Raw genomic sequence first — 24,559 nt, 5'->3', positions numbered from 1 at the left:
TCGTTGTTTCAAGATCTGTGCAGAAATTTTTAATTTTGCCCTTAGGCATCCTTCACAATGAGATGGGGAAAAGTAGATTCAAGCAGGCCCACACAATATCTTTTTTGTAGGACATGTGTTGATTGAGATAAACAAAAGTGCATGAAAATGAAAAAAAAAAACAAACAGACCACACCAAGACAGTAACACTTAGCAAAGATGTTTCTAGTTTCAAAAGGATTGCAGAAGATAATCCATGTGGTGAAGATTTTAGTCTTCAGGTGTTTGGGTATTTTCTGAAATGCATTTTTACCAGAATTCCAGACTATATATATATATATATATATATATATATTCTCTCTAAAAGTATGCAATAAATTCTGGCTAACAGACCTAGCATATTTATCACAGATTAAGGGATTTTATTTCTCTCTTTTTGTTTTCACACTGTAAGTTTAAAATGGTACCAGGAAGAAATTTAGAATCAAAATCAATTCAGCTCAGGATAAATATAATTTCAGAAAAAAAAATTCCATTATTACTACAGCAAAAATCAAATCTATTTTGCATAGGTTTGGGCTGAAGAGGAACTAGATTAAAAAAAGAGAGTTAAAGAAGTATATTTCCTTCTGCTTGAGACTTGGATGATTAGATGTGTCCTCAGAATGGGAATGCACATACATTCTTGGGTAATCCTGTTTAAATCACAAATATAACTCTCAGGTGCTGATCGTTTTTTGCCTCTTTCATGTCTTGACCTTTATATGGTTTCAGAGAATTCAAAGAAGACATTAAATCTTTTCAATTCAAATCCATTAAATTTAACTTGTCAAAATGCACAATACAGAAGAAGAGTTTGTCTAACAAACTCTGACAGGCGTGATGCATCAGCCACTTTTTTTCAATATACCAAACATTTCTGTAGTCTGTTTTGTGGCAGATGTTGGAGATATATTTTAAATTTAAAATTACAATGTTTGCTACAAAATTTGCCTGCACCAAATGGATGTGTTCCTGTCAGGGTAAGTGGAAAGCACGACTCAGCAGGATGCAATGCTTAAGTATGCCTCAGCTCTGCCCTAAACTGTTGCCCAGTCAATAGAAGGGAATGATTTTCAGTACTGTGAGTTCTTTAGAGAGAGGAACTACTGCACTGGGAATGTTTCCTAAGTACATCTCAATATCAAACAATGAATTATTTTATATGTGGACTCTTGGCTTTGTACATTTTCTGTGCAGTGATTATGGTGTTTCCACTCCAAAAAGTCACATATATTTTGAAATATATTTCAGAAAATTATCTCCGTTGCTTTTAAGGTCACAAGAGACATTCCTTGCCTTTTCTGGCTATTCTCTGTTCAGCAAGAATGCACTTAGTATAGAAGGATAAATTATGGTAGCCCATGGGAGTCAGTGCCATATTGTGCAATTCACACAAACACCCATGGGCCTGCAGAGGAGAGCTCTGTTTGTTCAAGAGTAAGATCTGGTATTTCTCACCCAGGAGGTCGGATTACCTTAAAATGCCTCTGCCCCGTAGGTCTGCCTGATGAATAACATCTGCTCCCAGAACAGCAGCCTCTCCAGCAGGAGAGATGGGCTCTGTGGTAGGACAGAAACAGAAGCAGTGCACACGCAGTCCTGCAGCCACGATGAGAAACAGAGCCCTCTCTGTGCACCCGGTGCCATCCTCTCAGAATCTCTGCTGCTCACAGTGACTCTGAGATATGTACAAGCCTCTTTTTCCCAGCCTGGCAGTCGAAGAAGGAGTCAGGATTTTTCTGTTCTCATTCTCAAGGTTGTTTATTATTTTTTATCTGTAACATTCTTTCCCCAACCCGCCACAGGTCTGTCTGGCAGGTTGGGTTGAGGCACACTGACCATCTTTGGGGTGCTGTTATCTTTTTATACTAAAAACTTCATGTACTTTATTTACCATAACTCCCCAATAACCTATCACCTATGTTAGACAGTGAGTTTCTACCTTAAACCAATCCAAAAGTGCCAACATCACAGCAGAAGATAGAGGCTAAGAAGAAGAAGGAGAAAGGCTGGACACACCCAAATTCATCCATCTTGCCTCCTGAACCCCCATTCTAAAAACTTCAAAAATCTACTTTTCACCCCGTGACAGACTAACTATTATTCTACTTAAACTGTCTTGACTTGTAATTCTTCATATAAAGGTGGTAATTTCTCCATGGGTCAAAATCAAAGGCACAGGGATCTTGGGCTCTGTGCCAAGGTCTCTGAGCCCCCTGGCAGGGGCTTGAGCCCACCAGGGCAGCCAGAGGAATTTCGTGGGTTCCAACCCCAAACCTGCTGGAGCCAGGAGGAGGGAGATGTCCCCAGAGCATTGCAGGGGCTCTTGGGTTAGGGATTTTGCACACCTCTGCCTCTGCATGAGTTATTTTAGTGCCCTGAGCAGTGACCATGTATGTCAGTGGAAATGAGAATTGTCTCTCCAGCCCTACACCCTCTCATCAACATACACAGCAAAATAGGCTTCACTTTACAATCACACTGATGCAGGCAAAGGGAAGTTTTCACTGGAGCTGGTGACAGCAGATGTTTCCCTGCACCTCAGAAAGTTGTGACTGTCCTTGTAATTTGCAGCCCAAAGCTACCAGCCTTCTTAAGGGCTGGAAAGTTTCGTGCAAAAAGAGGGAAGAGACTCCTTTGCTCTGCTTCCATTCATATTAACACAATGAAAGCCTATTCCTAGCAAGTAAGATTAGCTTTTAGCTTTCATCCATCTCCTTGCATCCCAGAGATCCCCATAAAATCAGGGAATTGTTACTGAATTGCCAATATTTCCACTGAAAGTGGGTAAAAACTTCACCTGAAAATACTCAGGAATAAAGTCAGCTGGGAAATGGTAATCTTGTTTCACAAGTTTCAAGTTTTTAAAATTAATTTTGTTCTTCAGTGGAATGAAAACAGAACTTCTGAACAGTTTTTCAAAAATATATTGTAGAGAAACACCTGTTTCCTTATAACAAAGCAAAATTTTTTCATCTCTAATCTCTAATCCACTCTCACTCATTTCCATTTTGCTCCCCCACTCACTTTCTGTCACCAAAGGTAGCTGCAGAGCACCAGATCATGAACCTTCTTCAGCTGATTTTTTTTTTGTAATCAATACATCTCTATGCATGATTTTTCCTCTTCATTAAAAATGCATTCTGCTAAGAATGTTCATAAACAACTCTGCTTGGGAGAAATTCTTAGCTTGTCCAAAAAATGGATGCCTTACGCATCTAACTGGATAACCAGCTGCTCAGCTGTGAAGCTTTGGGAGAAAAATTGACTGGGAATTGCTGAAATGTCAGTCCTATGTATTAAAGGTGTCCTGTCAATGTTTTTGCACAGAGTAGAAATTCTGCTACATTCCACTCAGCCTATTCTTACTGTACGAAGCACACACTTAACTAAAGCATTCCTCTTCCTCATTTTGTTATCTTGAACCTGATCTCAAGGATTTTAGTGTTGTACCTGTAAATAGATAGCTAGAAATAAATGTCTGTCAAGCCTTATGTTCCTCTATTTATTCATGTATTCACTTCAACATAGAATTGGCAAAAAAATTTTAGCTGTTTTTGACAGCAAAGGCAAATGCATGAGCCCCACCCTCTGCCAGTCGTATTTCTCTAAGTATAAATTTCAATATTACAAAGTTTCCTCAGACAAAAAACCTTTTACCCTGGTTTAGCATTTTGACTTTTCCACAGAGACAGGCTTGCTTATTTTTCCCAGAGTTCAGAAGGGGTTTTGCCACTGTGCTGACATTTTGCATCATCTTCTTTCTTTTGCATCTGGAAAAAAAAGAGAAAAAAAAAGTGCAGCTCTGAAATGACAGTAAAAATGCATTTTTCCTTTGAAGTGACGTGGACTGCATATGTCTGTGCATCAGCAGGCTAGTCAGAGGGACCAGAGCAGAATTTTCTAATCCCTGGTACAGGGGAGCCATACATTGATGATTTTTTCTGTCTTCCTTTGATTGTACCACCATGTTTAGAGACTCCTTCTTAAAGAAGTGATGCCTTATGCATGGGAGGGGGGGAAACAGCAGAATATTGTAATTAGGAAAAAACTCTAACTTCCCTGTCACATCTGGCCTTCATGCTTCAATAATCCCTTGAGCACAGCTCATAAATAATGAGCACTCAGATGCTGTACAATTCTAATGCATTCTATTGACTTCCAGGGGATGCACAAAAGGAGAGAATATATCCTGGAGGCAAAAGCATACAGTGTTTTCTTAGTTTTCTATCAAATGTGTATCACTAGCAATTTAATTACTATTTATTGAGCACTGCCAGTAGGGTATTAGGAGCACAAATAAAATTGCTAAGTGTAAACAGAACTGATTTTTATCTTTTTCTTTATTTAGCATTACCCTGCTGTCTATTTCAGACCTTTTGTTTTAGCTTTATGTGATGCAGATTAAATATATTGTGATTTGAAAAATAATGGGAAAAGTGCAATCAAGCAAGCATCAAAAGATAATACCATGTTTAAAAAAACCCCAAACAAACAGCAATGCCTTATCAAGGTACAAATACTCAAAAGTAAGTAAAAAATAACTTTAATCTTACTGAAATTGAAAAAAAGTAGAAATCAAATATGTATGCAACTAACTAGATAGGTAAATGATCAACTGAGGTGAGTTTACAAACTTTGTTAAGTTCAACAGACCCACCCTATTTTGTTTATTGACAGACTAATTAGTTTGATGAAGTGACAAAATCTTTGTATGTGCTGCCTGAAAAAGGAACTGTAGGGTAAGAAAACTGGGGGGAGATATGATAAAAAACCATTCCATGAACCTCACAGAAGCATGCCCAGGTGGAAAATTAAAGACAGAAACAGAGACCTCCTTCCTGTGATCTGCCTCTCAGTAGATCACAGCTTCACTTCGGGTTATAAGAATATTACACACTCCAATCCAGACTTTTTATTTGGAATAGAGTTTGAAATGAGCAAAGTGAACTGTTTTTTTAGCAAGAAAGAAAATAATATGAAGGTTCAGTTCCAAAATATTCAAGTCAATATTAGTTTTTAAAAATAACAAAGAGAAAAATGCATTTGAGAACTTAATGTAGTTTTCAGTCCAAAAGTGTGCCTTTCTCACATATTTTGAGCTAGCCTATTGTTCTATTATTCCTAAACTGTACACTGTGTTTCCTTTAGCCAAAGCTGACTGGTTTTTCCTGAATACATCTTCTAGCTTTAAACTTTTGCCAAGTTGTGTTTTTTTGGGATCCATTCCTTAAAGGCAAAGGGACTAACTTCCTGATGGTATCTGTTTTCTTTTCTTTCCTCTGCAGGCTTAAGTTGTAACTGGGTATCTTGTTATCAGAAGCAAAATGAATAACTCAACGTACATAAACTCTTCCTCTGAAAATGTGATGGCCTTGGAGAGCCCCTATAAAACTGTTGAGGTGGTGTTCATCGTCCTGGTGGCAGGGTCCCTCAGCCTAGTCACCATAATTGGGAACATCCTGGTCATGGTGTCAATCAAAGTCAACAGGCACCTCCAGACTGTCAACAATTATTTCCTGTTCAGCCTGGCCTGCGCTGACTTGATCATCGGCATCTTTTCCATGAACCTGTACACCCTGTACACTGTGATAGGCTACTGGCCCTTGGGGCCCGTGGTGTGTGACCTCTGGCTGGCTCTGGACTACGTGGTCAGCAATGCCTCAGTAATGAACCTGCTCATTATCAGCTTTGACAGGTACTTTTGTGTCACCAAGCCCCTGACGTATCCCGTGAAGCGGACCACGAAGATGGCCGGCATGATGATCGCAGCCGCCTGGGTGCTGTCCTTCATCCTCTGGGCCCCTGCAATTCTCTTCTGGCAATTCATTGTGGGAGGAAGGACTGTCCCAGACGGGGACTGCTACATCCAGTTTTTTTCCAACCCTGCTGTCACTTTTGGCACTGCCATTGCAGCCTTCTATTTGCCTGTTATCATCATGACTGTCCTTTACTGGCAAATCTCCCGAGCCAGTAAGAGTCGGATAAAGAAAGGAAAAAAGGAAGCTGCCCAAAACCAAGAAACAGTTTCCCCCAGCCTTGTCCAAGGTAAAATAGTGAAACCAAACAATAACAATATCCCGACCAGCGGGGATGGGTTGGAGCACAGCAAAATTCAGAATGGAAAAACCAGTGAAGAGACTGTGACCAATAACTGTGTTCAAGGGGAGAAGGAGAGCTCCAACGACTCCACCTCCATCAGTGCGGTCGCTTCCAACTTGAAAGAGGATGAAGCTACCAAAGATGCCAGACAGGCTTCTGCCTCCCAAGACCATGTCAAAGCAGAGAACTCCAAGCTGACATGCATCAGGATAGCCACCAAGTCCCAAAAGGGGGACTGCTGTGCCCCAACCAACACTACCGTGGAGATCGTTGGCACAAACGGGGAGGAGAAGCAGAACAGCGTGGCCCGGAAAATCGTCAAGATGACAAAGCAGCCAGCCAAAAAGAAACCACCCCCTTCTAGAGAGAAAAAGGTGACAAGGACAATTCTGGCCATCCTCCTGGCCTTCATCATCACCTGGACCCCATACAATGTGATGGTGCTCATCAACAGCTTCTGCACATCCTGCATCCCCGGCACTGTGTGGACCCTGGGTTACTGGCTCTGTTACATCAACAGCACCGTCAACCCCGCCTGCTACGCGCTCTGCAACGCCACCTTCAAGAAGACCTTTAAGGACCTTCTCATGTGTCATTACAAGAATATAGGAGCTACAAGGTAAAAATGATAATGAAAATGATTGTGGAAAGGGTGGAAAAGTTCCAAATTAAATTTAAAAAAACCCTTTGATGCTACAGCACTTTATGGTCTTCAATGGAATGTGCAATCCAGGATGTTAGTGGAAGTACTGATAAGGGGCATCAGCTGTACCCCTCAGGACAACACTTTAAAGCATTTTTTTTAATAAATGAAAATAAATCTTTGGGACACAGGGATGTTTGAGATATTATTCAAGTGTGTGGACTGGAGGCACAGTTCCTTACTTTCTGAGAGTATTCTTCAGAAGGGCTTTCAAGTCTATGATTTTTGGTCATTCTGTGTAAAATACTTGTTCTTTCATTCTCTTTTTCTTGTTTTTTTTTTTTCCTGTGTGTGTTTATTATGTCTTCATCCAGGTAAAAAAAAAAAAAAAAACGAACTCAAATTTTAATAATAACTGTGTGGAAGAGGCATAGGAGTTTGGAAGATCATTGCATAATCCAAATCAATCATGGCAGAAATTTTCTAAAGCTCAAAGTTGTCTAAAGCTGTTTTGCCACTGTCATGTAAGATGCTTAATGTTAGGTAAATCATGATGGAAGTTTTTTATGTTTTTTATGACACCACCATTTCCAAAACCACATCAGTTCTGAAAGTGTTCTTATGCACAACATGTAATCATTGTATATTGTTCTGAGTCTGCTGCTTGCCCCATCCCAGGGGCTTTTGTTCTGTGACTACTTCACCATGTCAAGATCAAAGTGAAAAGACTTGGTCTCGTCCAGATTGCTACATGCCAAGACTTCTTCAGCATCCATGTAAACCAAAGCTTTTGAGACGATTTTGTTCATTTTATTCGTCACATGACACCAACCTGTGGATTTGTCTTTTACCTTCATCAGCCTTTTCTTCCTTTCTGTACCTTACTTGTCCAGGGCAAGACTGAACATCAAAAGAAGCTGTAAATTTAAAGGTCTCATCCAGTGGTGGCCACCAGGGTGTCCATGGGTCTCAGCTGAAAAATAGAAAGATTATTACTAGAAAATGAAAAGCTACATCCATTTAAAGTTGGATGTACAGATGAAGGGGTATGTTGAGGCTTCACAGAATGAATAGTTAATATTAGATGACCATGCTCTTAACCTGTCAAAAAATAATTCTATGATTAATTTATTGAGGTAAAGAGTAAGATAGACTGACATACCCACTTGGATCAAACTCTGCTAAGCCTTTAGTGTGAAACTGGGGTCCCTTCTGGGTGAATCCTGCACAAGATGTTTGCTTTCTGGAAGAATATTGGTCATGTTGCCTTGTACTACCTGAGAGCCATATTTTGACTGTAGGTCAAGGGGTAACACTAATAAAAATGCAGACAGGAAAACTGTGATTATAGAAAAACAGATATTAAAATAGTCTTGATGGGAGTCTTGCAAGGGTTAAGTTCAAATATTTTTTGCTACTCTACTCTAGGTGAAATTTAGATCATTTCTGCCTGATAAAGAATTTCGTATTCCAATATTTGATATTTACTGTAGCAAAACAAAACATTTTGTGGACAGGTCAGAAGGTATCAGATTATTGAAAACAGATTGTGTGGGAGTCATGCACATTTTATTTACCTCCTTCTTAGTACCTCTAACTTCCAGGCCCTAACAAAGGTACATTTATATGTTTTCTTACCCAAAAAGAGCATAGACAGTGTCCTGAGGATCTCTTTTCTGGAGTGAGCACCACCTAAAAAACAGGACACAAATTGATTTGGTTATTTCATGCTACAACTATAGAATATTGCAAAATAGCAGCCTCTGAGATTACAGAGAATTAAGTTTTACATTTGACAAGCTTAATGGAAGACAGTGTCAAAGCACTCTGGTATCATGACAATTTTCATGTTTTGCAGCACAAGTTCCCAGCAGAAAGTGAAAATGAGGAGGATTAAACTGCAGTAAATTAAGGCCATGTTAAATTCCGGATTAACATGTTTTAATATGAAGTCATTGAATTTATACCCCTAGTGATTTCATCCTAATATAACTGTCTACAGCCAGGGATCTAATTTTGCAACCCTCACTTGCCTTGAGTCATATCTACTATCACTGTTTTAATCTTCCTGCTTGTAAGGAAGAATAACTAGATGACAAAGCTTGCCAAAATGTGCACTGCTTGCCTTTTAAAACTTCATTCACATTTATCTTGACAGGTCAAAGGAAGGACTTAACACATTCCTGGGTTGTTCAGTCTCTTACAGTGTTAGAAAAATCCATATAAAATCCCAAGATAGAATAAAATCAAATATGTTCAATTTCTAAATCTGACTTCTTTAGAAAAGTTTCATAAAAGAAACACACCTGCTTCTTTCTTTCAGCAAGTGCTGTGGGTATCAATAGCACAGGTACTCAAATTGGGAAATAATGGTTTGTATAGCCATACTTAATCTTTTAACTCTGGTTTTCTGCTAGGCCTGCAAATCCCTTATTCTCACATTTGAAGCCATCACTTGTTCATAATGAATTAATCTAACAGATAAGGACACTCCTACAGGTTAAGAAGTGTGACAGATAGATTGCAATTATAGTCCTTCATCATGTGATATGATGACGCTCAAAAGACCACAGAAAAAAAAAGTATTTTGGGGCCAGCATTCATGAAAAAAATACAAGCAAAGGAAAAACATAATTTAGAAGTTTTGCAGCACTTTTCCCTACCACCACCATCACTTTTGATCTCAAAAGATGCTTTGATTTGTGTTATAGTATATTTAAAAGGCTTGCAGGACACAATCCTCTGTGTTTCCACCCTGTAACAGTTTATGGTACATTTACATTTGCAGACAATTAAACAGTGTAAAAATAGATGACATAGTGCACCTATGTATGGATCCACAGGCATGCAAACACACACCCCTACACGGTTTATATACGTGAAAAATAACCAACTAATATTCAAGATATTGCATGGAGCCTTGTCTGCCTAGTGTGCATTGCCAGCTGCTGGGAGGCGCAGAGCCAACACTTACTGCACTGTCTCACCCCTCCTGAAGGCAGAGAAGAGGCAAAACATGCCCTCAGATTTTGGGAACCTCTTGGGTCTTCAGGTGCCTGTGGCTCAGTAATACAAAAATGTGCTCATGGTCCAGAACCGCAAAATAATTTCTTCTTGAATATCCTTTGAGCTTTCATGTCTTTCCTTTGTGTCCCAAACCATGTTCACCAGGTTTCACTTCCCTCCTGAGTGATAGATCTGCAGGATCTAGATGTCAGTCTTGAAGAGCAGCTCTCCCTGGGTAACCTCGGCTTCCCTGGCTGTCACCTGCACCCTGTGGTCCCCAAGGTGGCCCTGCTGCTGGAGCTGCCTCATCTTCACCTTCAGCTTGGCCAGAGGATCCCAGCAGCACATCCACGCCATGTGCTGCGCTGGCCACTTCTGTCTCACATAGAAATCCAGCACACTGTGCAGGTGACCCATGAGAACAAAAAGAAAAAGCAAAAACATCCCAAAAACAATAACCGACAACAAAAAATTGCAGCTAGAACTTCTTGCCCCCTCCTTTTCTTCCTCTTTCATTATTTCCAGAAAGAGGCAGCCCACAGGGAGTGATTTGTGTTGTCATGGGACAACCCTACCTGGAGCCCTACTGCTCCAGGAAGAGAACGGCTACTTGGAGATGCATCAATCCAGTGGGCAACTTTTCTGAATATTAAAGATGTCTGTGGTCAAAGAGAAAGGAAGAAAGGAAGAAAGAAAGAAAGAAAAAGAAAGAGAAAGAAAAAAAGAAAGGAAAAGGAAAAGGAAAAGGAAAAGGAAACAGAAAAAAATAAGGAAGAAAGAAAGAAAGCGAGAAAGCTGAAGCAATGTTTAAAATCTGTTTTCCAGTGAGAACAAAATCTAAGAAAAACTTGTCAGCATTCTTTCTGTTTGAGATTTTCATTTGATTTATTAGGAGTCATAGGATCTATGGAAAGATAGCAAAGTATTTGAATGTTGCCTGATGAAAGGCAGTCCAAAGACAACAAACACATCTATATAGGTCAGATTGCTTTATCTTGCTTTCTTTCATTGGGTTTTTTTTGCTGTACAAAAGCTCACAGGGATGGGAGTGTTCAAGCGGACCCCAGAGATCAGTTGTTTGTCATTCACAAAGCATGAAGGGGACAAAAGCAAGTGCTAAATCTATCAGCCCTCTACTTTATACTCTTCTGGTGGAGAAAAACATATTGACAAGAAGAGGTGCCTTCAAGAAGTGTGGCTGTGGTGAAAGCAGCCCACACACCACTGAAGAGACCCTTAAACTGGCCCAGCAGCTCTTGGCCTCTCATCCAGGGATAAGAGCAGGAGGGCAGAGATTTTTTTTTTTTATTTTATCTCCTTATGGATTTGAATGTGTCCATCTGTCTATGGGACTTGCTAGCAAACTCACCGTCCCCTTCCCCAGTTTTGACTGATTTTGATCTCTGTTCTTCATTCCTATGAATGGGACATTCCTAAGTTTGATTGAGTGTTGCTGCAGGACACAGCTCCCAGTTTCTCCTTTGGTGCTGGGGTGGCATACTTTGAATTTTTCACCTTTGCTGAGAGTACCTCTCCTTGCCACTCCATGCCCCAAAATTAATCATGGCAGTGGACTAGCAGGACTGAATAGGTAAAGCATCCTGACAGCAATGTGCTGGAAACCTGACATGATGCTGGGGGCAGGAGTGGAGCAGAGCCATGCTGATGTTTTTTCTCTCTCCCCTAAAAATACTTTGGAAAAATCTTTATTTTTTTGACAAACTGTAGAGTTTCTGGGGGCTAGAATATAAAGTTTTACATAAAAAAAGGGCAGGGAAACAAACTCTGGCTCTGTGCATGGGGGTGTTTGCTGACAGTGAGTTTGGAGTTTAATAGTCCCAGATGAGAGCAGTGCAAGTGGTAAAAATTGAGAGGCTTGAAAGAAGTTAGCTTTTCTTTCACTACAGACACTTACAAGGGTATGATTTCTATACAATATTCCTTTTTCAGTTCTGGTATGTTACAAAATGCTCTAGACTTTTAAGAAATCTTTCTTTTTTAAAGTTTGTAGAGAACCTTGCCTTGAAGGAACCTCAGAGATGGTTTTTAATTTTCTGTGGCCTCTCTTTCTCTGCCTGTTTTTGCTCTTCTGCCACAGTTTTACTAAAAAGCTTTCCTCCTTACTTTAACAAGTGCCACCTGTGTTACAGCTACAGGCTTGTAGTTTCACTTGCCTTTCAGGCACAGTGAATGCTGGTATTTAACCTCTCTAACCCCACCAAAAACTGCCTTCCCTAGCACACAACATCCTCCTCCGCTGAAGCCCAAGTTACTGTGTGGGCTGACAAGTTCCATAAATCCTTTCTGCATGGGTTTTAAATTGGAAGTAAAACAAACCCTCCAATGAAACAAAGCCAAATCAGTTCCTTTGCTCCCCAGTTGTGTTATCTCTGTGTTAGGCACAACGGTGGATAATGTCCAAGAGTGAATGTGCTCATAGTGGGATATCATGCTGCCACATGCACGGATTAATTTTCTGCTCTGTGCAACAGAAAGGCAGCCCTGCCTTCCTTGAATCCCCTTTCATTCATGAGCTTACTGGCAGAGTATTCACTGAGAGACCAAACCTAAGAATGTAATTACAGCAAGGCCGAGTTGAACATCTACCACAACCAATGCAATTATTTCTCCTGTATTTTTACTTCCCTCCTTTTGCAATGGCCTCTTTTGCTGCACTGTGGAGCCAGTGGGTTACATGAGCATATCAGTCCTCCCAGGCCTCATATTTCAGAGTACTGGGTAGATTTGTTAAACACATTTCATTCCAGTGATAACCAAATAAAAGAAAATAAATTCTGGTGTCTTTTTGCCTTCCAAAGTCCTGCATTACCTGAAGAGTGCCATTCAGTAACTACTCTTTTTGGTCTTTCCACTGTGAGTTTCTTTTCTTTTCTCTTTTTTTTTTTTTTTTTTCTGGATGATACTTGCCAAGAAGCACACAGAAACCATTTGAAACCATTTTGTGAAATGTCCCAAAGTGCTCTGACTCTGGCAAAAGCAGCTCTGTGTGGTACGTGAGGCAGTGTGATCACAGCCCGTGTCACAGTGCCCTTGGAAGGAAGAATTTATTTAAGATATTAAAAACTGAGTGTTTAATATCTGGGCTGACTCACCTGACAGCACTGGAGAGAGCACAGGGGGACAAGGTTGGTGTGTTCTTACTGGCAAAGGGACAAGCAAGTCACAGCTGGATTGCCTTTCTGCTTCCCCCAGCTCGTGGAGGCTTCAGGGAAGAGGTGGGGATTTCTGCCCCCTCTGGAGACTCTCTCTCCACCTCCACTCCAAAGACAGCCCTTCCCTGAAGCACACCCTGGCAGTAGTGGCAGGAAAAGTAATAAAAACACTGGTGGGAGTGCCATGGCTGCCAATCAACAGACATCCTTCTATCCTATCCCTTGTCTCTGGTGCCACTTAGCTGAGGTGGTTGGTAAGTAGATCAGCAATTTGTAAATACCTTTAAATAGTGTGTTTTAACATGACCAACACTATATCTTGACTGTGTAAAAAATAATACAGTATGTGTAATACTATCCAGATAAGCTTATAATGTAAATATATCTACAATGAATGTCAAATTATGCTTTGAGCTCTATGTATGAGGAAGAACCTCATCTCTTCTTGAGATCTTTTTTAACTTAACAATATGAAAAACTTGTTATTCATTTATATATATATATGTATTTAAAAAAAAAACTGCATTCTTTTCTTCAAAAGAAAATACTACTGCAAGAAAGAAGGAATGCATTACATGTATGTGATCTCCAAAATCATGTGGTAAAACCAGGAACTGAGAATCTTACAAGCAGGGGACTGGTGAAATTCTTGATGTCGTACAGTTGATCTCATATAAATAAGATAAGCACAAGTTTATGGTTAGCTGTGTAAAGCTGACTCACTTGATTATATATACATTATAGATATATATTTATATATGCTGTACAGATATACATATATTATACACAACATTCATACAGTGGAAGCAAAGTTTGATTAAGTTATATTAACTGGGAATTTGGATGTAATGTTGTGTTCCATTTGGAGGAAAAATGTCTGTGTTATTCAGCAGCATTTGTTATACAAGATGAAGAAAGAAGGTACTTCATCAAAACAAGCCATGAGGGAATAAGATTATGAGGGTTTGAAACATTTTGGAGAGACAAATAAAATTACATGCAATATATATGTATGTACTTCTGCTGAGTTGTATTCCTAGTTAAAGCATTGCATTAAACAGAGAATTATAATAGTAAAAATGTGTTTGTATGTGGAATCTCTGTTTATTTAATCTTTTTACTGACTGAACTACTCTGTGAAATGTAATGGTGATAGATGGAGAAAAATGGTTTTCCTCCAGTAGCCGCAGGCTGAGAATGTCTGTAGTAATCAGGAAAAAAAATTCTAAGCTTATTTTCCCTGACTTCCTTGGCCAATGTGAAGTTCAAGAAGGATCTCAAGTGCAACTTCACATTTTCTTGTTTTGTCCACATCTTTGTTCCTCCTTCAGAAAATATCACTTTAACCACAATGTCCCTTGAACATTCTGACAAGGACTTCCAATAGAACATTCCTCCAGATATTTCTGTCATCCAAGTGTTGAAAAGGAATAGGTAAGATTCTTTTGTAGCTGTCCTGTTATATTCAAGCAAAATAAAATTTTAACTTTGAGGGGAGATGGCACCACTAACAACCAAATACTTGCTGAGCTCCCTTTGCCTTATGAATGCAAACCTGTCTGCATGGCATGCTCAGAAATAATCTAGAAGAAGAGATAAAGAAATAAGGTGCATAGTCAGCTTCTCAGGGTCCCAGGACACTGTTTCACCCCCACTTCAGAAGCAGACAGGGCTCAGAAGCAGCAAAGGGATCCAGTGGTGGTGGTGACTGGGGACCATGGCTGCCCAGGTAAATCTGGATTTTGGAGCACAGTCAGCCTATCAGTTTGACAAGTGATTGAAGGGTAGATCTCTTGGGCATGGTGCACCAGCTCTGTCTGGGTCAGGATACTTTTGTCCACCTGCTCCAAAAAAGACATTTTAATAAAGTGGCCTATGATGGCTTCCTTTTCCTAATTTTTCCTTTCTAAAATTTGAGTATCTTCACTGTTTCCAGCTTTCCAGGACTTTAAACCTGTCTCAACCTCTCTGCCAAAGACTTTCTGCCTCTGCCATTTGCTCTACTGTTTCTTCAGCCCAAGCTCACCTTCAGCCATTTCACCCTTCCTCTTCACCTCTCCACAATGGAAGTGAGAAAAGCCAGTACTTCCCCTACTTTTGTCTCAGAGAAATCAGATAAATTGGTGTTTTATAATATATTTATTTACTTGTATCTAAGCCCCTTTGCACCCTGCAGAGCAGGGACACTACTGATAGGCTGCAAGGTGGGAAAATTTTAAGGGGTAGATCCTGATGGTCAAAAGACATTTGTAAAAATTACAACAGAGACACAAGCAGGTACCTGAAATCTGTTTTCCCAAGGCACAACTATATTCAGCATGCACATTTCTTATTTATACATGTATTTCAGATCCACATTGCAGAAACACATAGCTCAGGCTACCTGTAAATTCAGAGCACTGATGCTAAACTTTTGTTTGTCTTCCCACACATATTTTGAAAACTTTTTTTGCCAGTGCTGATTGTACACAGTAGAAAAGATATATGGATATGCCAGATTACCTGCCAGAGCCATTCACTCACACTCACAGCTTCACCACCAGTCTGTGAACAAAGTTACCTTTTTCTTTAAAAGAGTAGAATCATGCTTAGCACAATAAAAATCACCACCCCAATCTTTAAGTACAGACAGTAATATTTGCAGTTAATGTAATATTTAATAATGCACATCATCTCCCCTCTGGAGAGACATTTTGAGACAATGCCCACCAGGCCAGAAGTTTCTTTATTAAGTGTTTCTCTTTGAGGACATTTATTAGCAGAAAAAAATTAGGTAAAGTGTAGCTACCTACTTCACCCTGAGTTCTGGGAGCACTCTGAGAAAATCAAAACAGAGAAATGCTGCTATTCAGTTAATCCATTACCACTGTCTCTAGCCTTTTGCCAAGCATTGAATGCACCATCTAGACATGGGAACCTACTTGGCAGCACCAGGACATTGACACCTTCTTCTCCATGGAGCTTGCCAACTTCACTTCTGCCAACACACAGAATGAGGGAAAAGAATAAAATCAGCAAGACTGATATCCAAGAATTGGAGAGACAAAAATACCCCTTTCCTTCTGCTCTCAATCTTTATTCTGTCTTGCCACCCTCTCCTTCCTTGTTTTGGTCCTTCCTCCCTCTCCCTTTCTTCCTCACCTGCCTCTGACAAGTCTCATCTACCTCTCCAGCTTTCTCTCTCTCATTAACAGCTTGCTAAACATGCTAAATAAATCACTACAAAATCAAAGCCTTTGGCTTAAAAACGCAAAGCAATGTAAGAGAGAAATAGATAAGAAGGAATGCCTCAAAAAACTCTGGAGTTAATTCATTTAGTTTAGGAACCAAAGGTTTTCCCTGACTCCCCCCATAATCCCTACTATCATTTTGCCTGCAGTTGAAAAACACTTATAAACAGGGCTGAGCAGAGATTATTAAATCCATATGGCACAGGAGCAATATTCCTAAACAGAAGCATTGCCAATGGCAGCTGCACCAAATCATTTTCTGGAACTAGAGACACAATGGATCTGTGGTTTTGCAAAATTCCTCCTACTAAAATGCAGCCTAATGAAAGAATAGGGAGCAAGGTCAAAGCAGTTAAATCTCTCCAGCACAGACCTACCTTAGCTCCCATTACAGATGGGAAGACTAAGCAGTGCCAGGAGCAAAAAGGAGCAAGAATTCTGTAAAAGTTTCACTATTTGGGACAAATTAAGATATTCTGGGGTTGTCTAGCTGGGTTGTCATTTTGGGTAAGAAGAGCTAAGCTTCTGCCAAGGTTGAATATCTTTCAACAGGAGGGTTAGGCTTCAGCATTCCTGTCAAGAGATAAGGATGAGAGCAGAATTCAGTGTATACAGGCTTAGTTATTAAAATAGTGGATGTTCAGGATGTTCCACAGAAAATATAAACAAGACTTATCAAATATGGACATCAAATCCCAGATTCTGTTATGCTGTCTTTCTAAAATGAAAAACAAACCAAAAGTTTCCAAGTGTTTTAATTGGTATATTTTCCATTACAGGGAATGTAATTTCCTTGTATGGAAAAAAGTCACCATAATTTTATAAAAGGGAGGGTTGAAGTCTTCTGTTCATGCTGAGAAGACATGAACTAGACAACTACAAAATGATGGAGTTGGTTGGGAACTTTCTAGTGAAACTTTTTCCTGCTATAAAATTCTGATTTGTTAATTTTAGTTTTTTTTTGTGGGGGTGTGTGGAAGTGGGGTGGGTAAAGCAAGACGAGACTGAGGGGAGACCTCACTGCAGGTGAAGTCTTACAACTTACAACCTTACAACTTCCTCATCAGAGGAAGAGGAGGGGAGACACTGATCTCTGCTCTGTGGTGAGCAGTGACAAGACCCAAGGGAATGGCCTGAAGTTGTGTCAGAGGAGGTTTGGGTTGGATATCAGGAAAATATTCTTCATCCAGAGTGTGATAGGGCACCGGAACAGGCTCCCCAGGGCAGTGGTCACACTGGAACAGGCTCCCCAGGGCAGTGGTCACAGCACCAGCCTCACAGAGTTCAAGAAGCATTTGAACAATAGTCTTGGGCACGTGGTGTGGCTCTAGGGGATGGTGCTATGCAAGGTCAGGAGTTGGACCCGATGATCCTTGAGAGTCCCTTCCAACTCAGCTTATTCTGTGATTTCAAAGGAATTCCTGGTTTTGAAATGCTCTAGGAAAAAAAAAGGGATAAGTTTTATGGCTTATGCACAGCCTTGAGCAGTGGCCAACCAGAGGCATGCACCAGGCTAGAACAAGCAAAAGCAGGTTTCCATAGCATTGCACAGAGAACAGGAATGACCACGATTTTTGTTCTGGGCAAACTTGGGTCATAATCCAGAGCACACAATTAGCATGATTATGCTTTTATGAACACCTATAGAACACTGCTCCTCTAATGCCTGGGAGCCTGCAAAGAGGAATATGTACTCTAAAAGAGACAAGCTACAATATGTGTTAATCTCTTGGCAGACACAGTTCAGAATGGAAAGGGCTGGAAAGTGAAAGTCAATGGTGTTTGCAAAGAACAGTGAAGCCACAGAAGAAATGAGGATGAGACATGTCACGCTTCATCTGCCAAAAGTAGGACACCCTCCTAGGGGCAATGTAGAAACATAATTTTCCCTTATTTAAGGAACCTTATTTAAATGGGTTGAAGGCCTCTTTGGATACAGCTTTTTCTGCCTATACTGATGATGGGGAGAGTCAGGGTGACGGGCTCAGACAACCCTCCTTTGAACAGCTACATCAGACAAGATGCTTCTCAGTCCACAAGTGCACAGCCCTAGGGCTTCATAGGTTTTGTAGATGCAGCTGTAACAATAATTATAATAACTAGTGCTATGCTGGGAAAAATGAGGCAGGGGAGGAAAGAAGAGAAATCCATTATGTAAAGGTGCAAACTATATGGGGAGAAAATAAAACAGATTGGTTCTTATGCCTTTGCTCTGTATTCAGGAGTGTCTTTTGTTCTGGGAGAGCATGTGGTCCTTACAGCAGCAAGTTTTGCATGTCCTTGAGCACAGTAGAGCCACCTTTGAGCTAAGTATCCTGAGGGCATGGGAGAACAGCCTTCTTTCCTTACCCTGGGTGCAACAGTCATGGCTGGCATGGACCTGCCCCTCTCATCCCTCTCAAAGGCTCTTCATGAGAAGAGAACAAAGCAACAAGGCAGAGAGCTCCAGCCTGGTGCAGTGGAGCTGGAAAGGGCAGAGCAGGACTGCTCTGTTAACAGGATCTGACATCCCCATCACGTTTTCTCCTCTCCATCACTCCCTATCAGGATGCACCCACTGAAGGTGCCAGGAAAGCCACTTCACAATAACATCACCCCACATGAATACTAACCTGAAGTGAGAGGAGCCTTACAAAGGGAACTGAGAACCTGATTGCAAAGGCCCAAAGTGACAATCACCCAAAGGGCAAGGAAGGGACAGGCAGTAGTTTACATCCACTCTTTCCATTTCCATCCACCCCTCCCTCTCTATGTCTGCATTTTGTATAGAAGGGAAAAATATAATAACTGATCTGGATTCAATTTCCCACAAGCTGCTCTTTCTGTTATGCTGGACACAGGTTGTGATTGTGATGGATAAGCAATAAATATACTGAATAAAAAAACACACCCTTGGCTGCTAACTTGCCAGGAGAAGCCTTGAGACTATGGTTTTTACTTTCTGGTTTAAAGTAATTTCCACTGCACACCCTATCTCCTGCTCTATTGCCTTTTGCCTATTGTTCCAGGAAACCTCCTCCAAGGGCCTTTATTTCTATCAGGTTATGGACCTAATCATGGAACAGTAATTCCTCAGGGGGCCAGACAGTGCTGATTACCTTCTTATAAGATAAAGTTCCCCTTATCTCTAGAGAAGTGCCTCAAAACCACCTCCAGTTTCTCCATGGCTAGGAATGATCCCAACCTGTTGATAATAAAATATGTTAATGGCAGTGGGTACTGCTGCCCCAAAGCAAAGCACTTAAAGGAAGAATCGAGATGAAATACTGAATTTATAGAAAGAGCATTATGAGTTTTATCTTTAATTTCTTCTGTTTTTCATCAGGCCAGTAGCTTATCTGAAAATAAATTCAAATTAATCTTCAACTCAGAGCAAATACAAGCCCAGTAACCATTTGTGAATACATCTCACCCATAAATTTTTCAATAAATGATTCTAGAGTGAATGTGGCAAAGGAAGGGAGGGAGGGAGGGAGGGAGGGAGGGGTGTAGTATTATACCTGTAGTGACAAAAGCATCAGAAAAGCAATTCAAAACTAGAAATGAAAAATTAAGCAAAATTAAAATTTCATTTAGTACAATCATTTATTCTTTGTGTATGTCATGGTTTTGCTTGATTATTATATGCATTTCTAAATGATGCTGTAATAAATAATGAAATTCATGCTCTGTATAACATAAAATACTGAAAGCCATTTTCAGGATTTCTCATTTCATGGAAAGTTGTAGAAACAAGCTTTTGTTCCAGGCTTAAACAAACAAAATAATGATATCCTAGTTTTCCACGAGTTGGAAAACTATTTCAATGTCCCTACTATTTGTGTGTCTGCCTCATGAGCATATACACAGACGTACAACTGAGAAACCTGAAGGCCAGGATGTTGACATTCTAGATATCCCAAAATCAGGCACAGAAGCTGAAGTATAAACAACTATTGCCTCCTCAGTACAAATACATTTCTGAATATTTAAAATTTGTATTCAACATAACTGTGCAGTGAGTGTGGTTTGAGCAGAGCAAAAGAAAAATCTGCTACTTTAAACCTCAGAAATTTGAAAGTGAAACAGTGAAAGGCAGTACTTTTTCAAAATCTGGGTGGGGGCTTTTGCTGTCCTGATCAGTTCCTCAGCTGGGAGGAGGTGGTGCAGCATCAGCCCACAGCCTGTCTTTCCTGCCTGGTACAAACATTGCTCTCCAAACACCTGGGAGTGATCAACTCCTGTAAGAGTTTAGGCCAGCTGAGCAAGGGCAACAAGAAGGGAACTCTCTTCTCTCCCTGCACATCCTGGGTGCCAAATTCTCTGTACCTCTGTCTCAGGATCAGAGCTCTGTGCATTGATCAGCACAATGCAGCTGTCCACCCATGTGGTTATTAATGGCTAATAAACAGCTCGAGCACCCACGAGCTGCATTTTTCTTAGCACCAGCCTGCAATCAATTAAACAACCAGAAGGGCTCCAAGAGGTGCCATCAATTGCAGAAGTTATTACACTCAGGATGTTTCAGTGGGAACTCTCACACAAAGCCATCAGGTGTCAGATGCGGCTGTGTGTTAATCAGGAGCTGGCAGTGGGGTTGGGGCCCCTCGTGGGCACTGCCTGCTGCAGAGTGGCTGCTGTACAGAGCCCCCAACTTCCCTCTGTGCCCAGCTACCTGCATTGGCTGCTCTGTGGCCCTTGGGAATAGGAGAGGAAATTGGAACAGCTTGAAAGGAGCATGGAGAACAAAGCACAGAAAACATTATCTGTGTCTTTGCTCCCAGGAGCAAATCCTGTTTGCTGGTCGAAAAGTCCCAAATATTGGGTGCTTTCCAAGGGAAATATGAGGAAACTTGAGTGAGCGATCCCATTTTCAGTGCTTCAACAGCTTGCTGTTGGTGTATGTGAAAAAGGCAATTGTAGCAAACACAATGCAAATAAACCTGATTTTAAGACCAGTCCAAAAAAAAAAAAAAGTAGGGTTTGATATAACATTTATGTACAGAAAAGAAAACAAGACTTATTTTCCTGGTTGTTTTTCCTATATTATACAAGTTGGGGGTTTTTTTTATAGTTTTAGCTATGTTCTGTAGTGTAAAGCAACTTCCATCCTGGCTTTATGACATCCCTCATACTGAGATTGTAGCGAACAAAGCAGAAGAGAAAGTTGATTGACTTCAGGTCACTAGACCACAGCAAGGAGACAAAGTAAGCTAACACCTTCAGCAGAAGTCAGCAATACCTAACAGGTCTCATTTCCCCTGTGCCCACTCTTCTGACATAAGAAACAAAAGTTTCAGCAGAAGTTATAACACAGGAAGACAACAAAACATTCCTCAGATACCCAAGATCTTAGCCATAAGGACACAGAAACAGCCATACAAAATGTCAGAGAAAAACACTTAAATGAGCTAAGAACAACTCACGTGGTAGCTGAGCAAGGACTCTGAGTTTGCAAGACTCCCTGTGCAGTGACAGGAGCAGAGGTAGAGGAATAAGTAGAGAACTGGTAAAACATCCCCAGTGGCTAAAGCCTTGCAGCTGCATTGCTAGAGCTGCCTCTGCCTGCAGAGTGCTGTCCATGGAGGGTCTCTGTTCATCCACAAGATCTGCTGGGATTCAAAAACCCATAAACAAATGTCATTGTGCCTATCCAGCCCGGTTTCAGCCAAGACAGAGCTAATATTCTTCTCAGGAGCTGTTACAGTGCTGTGCTTTGGATTTAGAATAAGGTTGTTAACACACTGATGTTTAAGTTGTTGCTAAGTAGTGTTTACCCAAACTCAAGGACTTTTCAGAAAGCAGGTGCAGAAAAGCTGGAGGGGATCATATCCAGGAGAGCTGACCCAAAATAACCAAAGGCATGTTCCACAGCACAGAACATCCTGCTCAGTACATGAACTAGGGGGAAATTGGCCAGGGGTGGCAATCAGTGCCCAGGGACAGGCCAGGTGGTGATCACTTGAATTGTGCCTTTCTTGGGTTTTATTTCCCTCTCTCTCCTTTTCACTACAATTATTAGCATTGTTATATTGTATTTGCTGGGTCTCCCACGGCAGGAAGGAATGATGAATCTGACTCCATGTTCTCAGAGGGATAATTTATTATTTTATGATACTATATTATATTAAAGAATACTAAACTAAACTATACTAAAGAATACAGAAAGGATACTTACAGAAGGCTAAAAAAAAATTAATGAAAACTCGTGACTCTCTCCAGAGTCCTGACACAGCTTGGCCCTGATTGGCCAATGAGTGAAAACAACTCACAGCAGAAACCAATGAAACAATCACCTGTGGGTAAGCAATCTCCAAACACATTCCAAAGAAGAAAATCAGATAATCATTGTTTTCATTTTTCTTTGAGGCCTCACAGCTTTCCAGCAGAAAAATCCTGGGCAAAGGGATTTTTCCATAGAATGTGAATGCCACATTGATATAATTGGTATTATTTGTATCATATTCGCTTAGTTTCAATTATTCATCTGTTCTTATCCATGAGTTGTCACTTTTTTCCCAGTTCTTGTCCTAGTCCTGCAGTCAGCAGGGGCTGTCAGCAATGTCTCCTCATATCTCCTGGCTGAACTTTTCCTACTTCTTAAGAACTGCAAGTGTGGAACAAAAGAATGACTCCTTACCTGCTGGTTACCTGCTGCTAGGATACTCAGCTGTGGCAGATGATGCCTGTGGGAGCTTCGGATATTGCTAGGGACAACTGTGAGCACTGACGTTCCCCTTTTTTTTTTTTTTTACCAGTGCTCTAAACTGAAAAGTGGCCACTCTGTTAAGCATTTAAAAAAACCCAAAAAACAAAACAAAAAACCCCCCAAACAAACAAAAACACATACAGAAACAAAACAAACAAACAAAAAACATAGAAAAAGCCAAAAAAACAAAACAAAACAAAACAAACCCCCCAAAAAAATATTTTCTCTGAATCTGCTGCTCTTATGATTTAAATGGAAATGGGATATTTAAGCCTTGTTGGATATTTAAGCCTTGACAGACAGAGATATGAACCAAGGCTTTCTAGTGGCTGACCAGGATTCCTCGGCCACTAAAGTATTGCTTCAAGGCTAAGAAACTGGCAGCAAGTTGGGAAAAAACTGTACCTAGAAACACAAACTAGAGGAAAGTGCTCAGCCTTCTCAAGCCCTCTTTTATTCCTCACTGCCTCCAGTTAACCAAAAAAACCAGCTCCTTCCCAGCAAGCAGCTCTCAGGTCTTCCTCTCCAAGGCACTCAGCTCCTTACAAAGGGAGACTTTCAGTGCTCTGTCACAAAAGGGAAGCAACCAAAAGGTCTGGCATTGAGTCCCCAGCTCCTTATGTGACTCTGAGTTTGATCATGAAGCAGATGGATGTTTGGAAGCTCTGCATCTGGAGACATCCTATAAGGTCCATTCCTATTCATGACATATAGTGGGGGTAACTCAAACACAATGGAATAATTACAGCAATAGGCTAGAAAAGAAAGTTGCCCTTTCCTTCAGTGTTGGAGAAAGCAGAGTATTCCCCACGGCACATTCATGCTCACAAATGCATTTGCTGAAGATGATGGTTGCCTGCTGCTTTATCAGAGGGAAATGCATTGCAGTGATGAATCATTCCATAGAGGAGCTTCACAGGCAGCTCTTCCAGCTGGCACCCCAGCTGTCACCCACCATCCTCTGTCATTTGTCCAAATGCTCCAGGCTCTTCAAATCAGGACCCAAACTGGTTCATTCTCTCCAGCTCTGGAACTGCTCAATGCAGTAGATCGCCACTTGTTGACTGATGCAAGATGACAGAATTCACAGAATGACCAGGCTGGAAGAGACCTTCAAGATCATTGAGTCCAACCCATGCCCCAACACCTCAACTAAATCATGGCACTGAGTGCCACATCCAACCTTTTTTAAACACACCTAGGGATGGTGACTCCACTACCTCCCTGGGCAGACCATTCCAGAACTTTATCACTCTTTCTGTAAAAAACTTTCCCCTAATATCCAACCTATATTTCCCTTGGTGCAGCTTGAGACTGTGTTCTCTGGTTCTGTCAGTGCTGCCTGGAGAGAGACCAACCCCACCTGACTACAACCTTGTCTTGGTTTGGAAAGACAGGTGTCTGCTAAGGAAGGCAGAAGCCTCCCCTGAAATGGAAAATGTAAACCCCCTCCTTCTGAATTGTTATAAATCTGAAATTAAGGGGCTCCCAGGCAAAAATATGGGAGCAGGAATAACAGTTCTTTACTAGGGAAGAAAATAAATTTTAAAAAATAAACAATGCAGTAAACTAAAACAACACTGACAGAGTCAGAACACAACCTGACACCCTGTTGGTCAGGGATCCTGTAGAAGGGTTTAGTCTTCCTCTGAAGATCCAGCAGAAGAGGCAGCTGTTCCTCTGGGAAATCCAGTGG

The 24,559-nt window shown here is 40.8% G+C and overlaps 1 protein-coding gene across 2 annotated transcripts in view; it reads left to right on the top strand.

Annotated features, from left to right (window-relative positions):
• Positions 1-14,042, top strand: part of CHRM2 (cholinergic receptor muscarinic 2) — an 89,896-nt gene extending 75,854 nt beyond the window's left edge. The window contains exons 2-3 of one of the 2 annotated variants that reach the window (XM_054514948.1): positions 5,310-6,742; positions 9,938-14,042. In XM_054514948.1, coding sequence (XP_054370923.1) covers positions 5,349-6,742; positions 9,938-9,959 — 1,416 coding nt within the window. In that variant the 5' untranslated portion in view covers positions 5,310-5,348 and the 3' untranslated portion in view covers positions 9,960-14,042. Of the gene's footprint in view, positions 1-5,309 lie in introns of both variants that reach the window. The other variant, XM_036401400.2, reaches the window with a different exon arrangement.
• Positions 14,043-24,559: the final 10,517 nt, after the last annotated feature.

Source organism: Molothrus ater, chromosome 5, assembly GCF_012460135.2.
Source record: "Molothrus ater isolate BHLD 08-10-18 breed brown headed cowbird chromosome 5, BPBGC_Mater_1.1, whole genome shotgun sequence".
In the NCBI taxonomy this organism is placed as follows: Eukaryota; Metazoa; Chordata; class Aves; order Passeriformes; family Icteridae; genus Molothrus; species Molothrus ater.
Note: the sequence above shows the minus strand (reverse complement) of the source record. Positions and strands in the feature narration are given on the sequence as shown.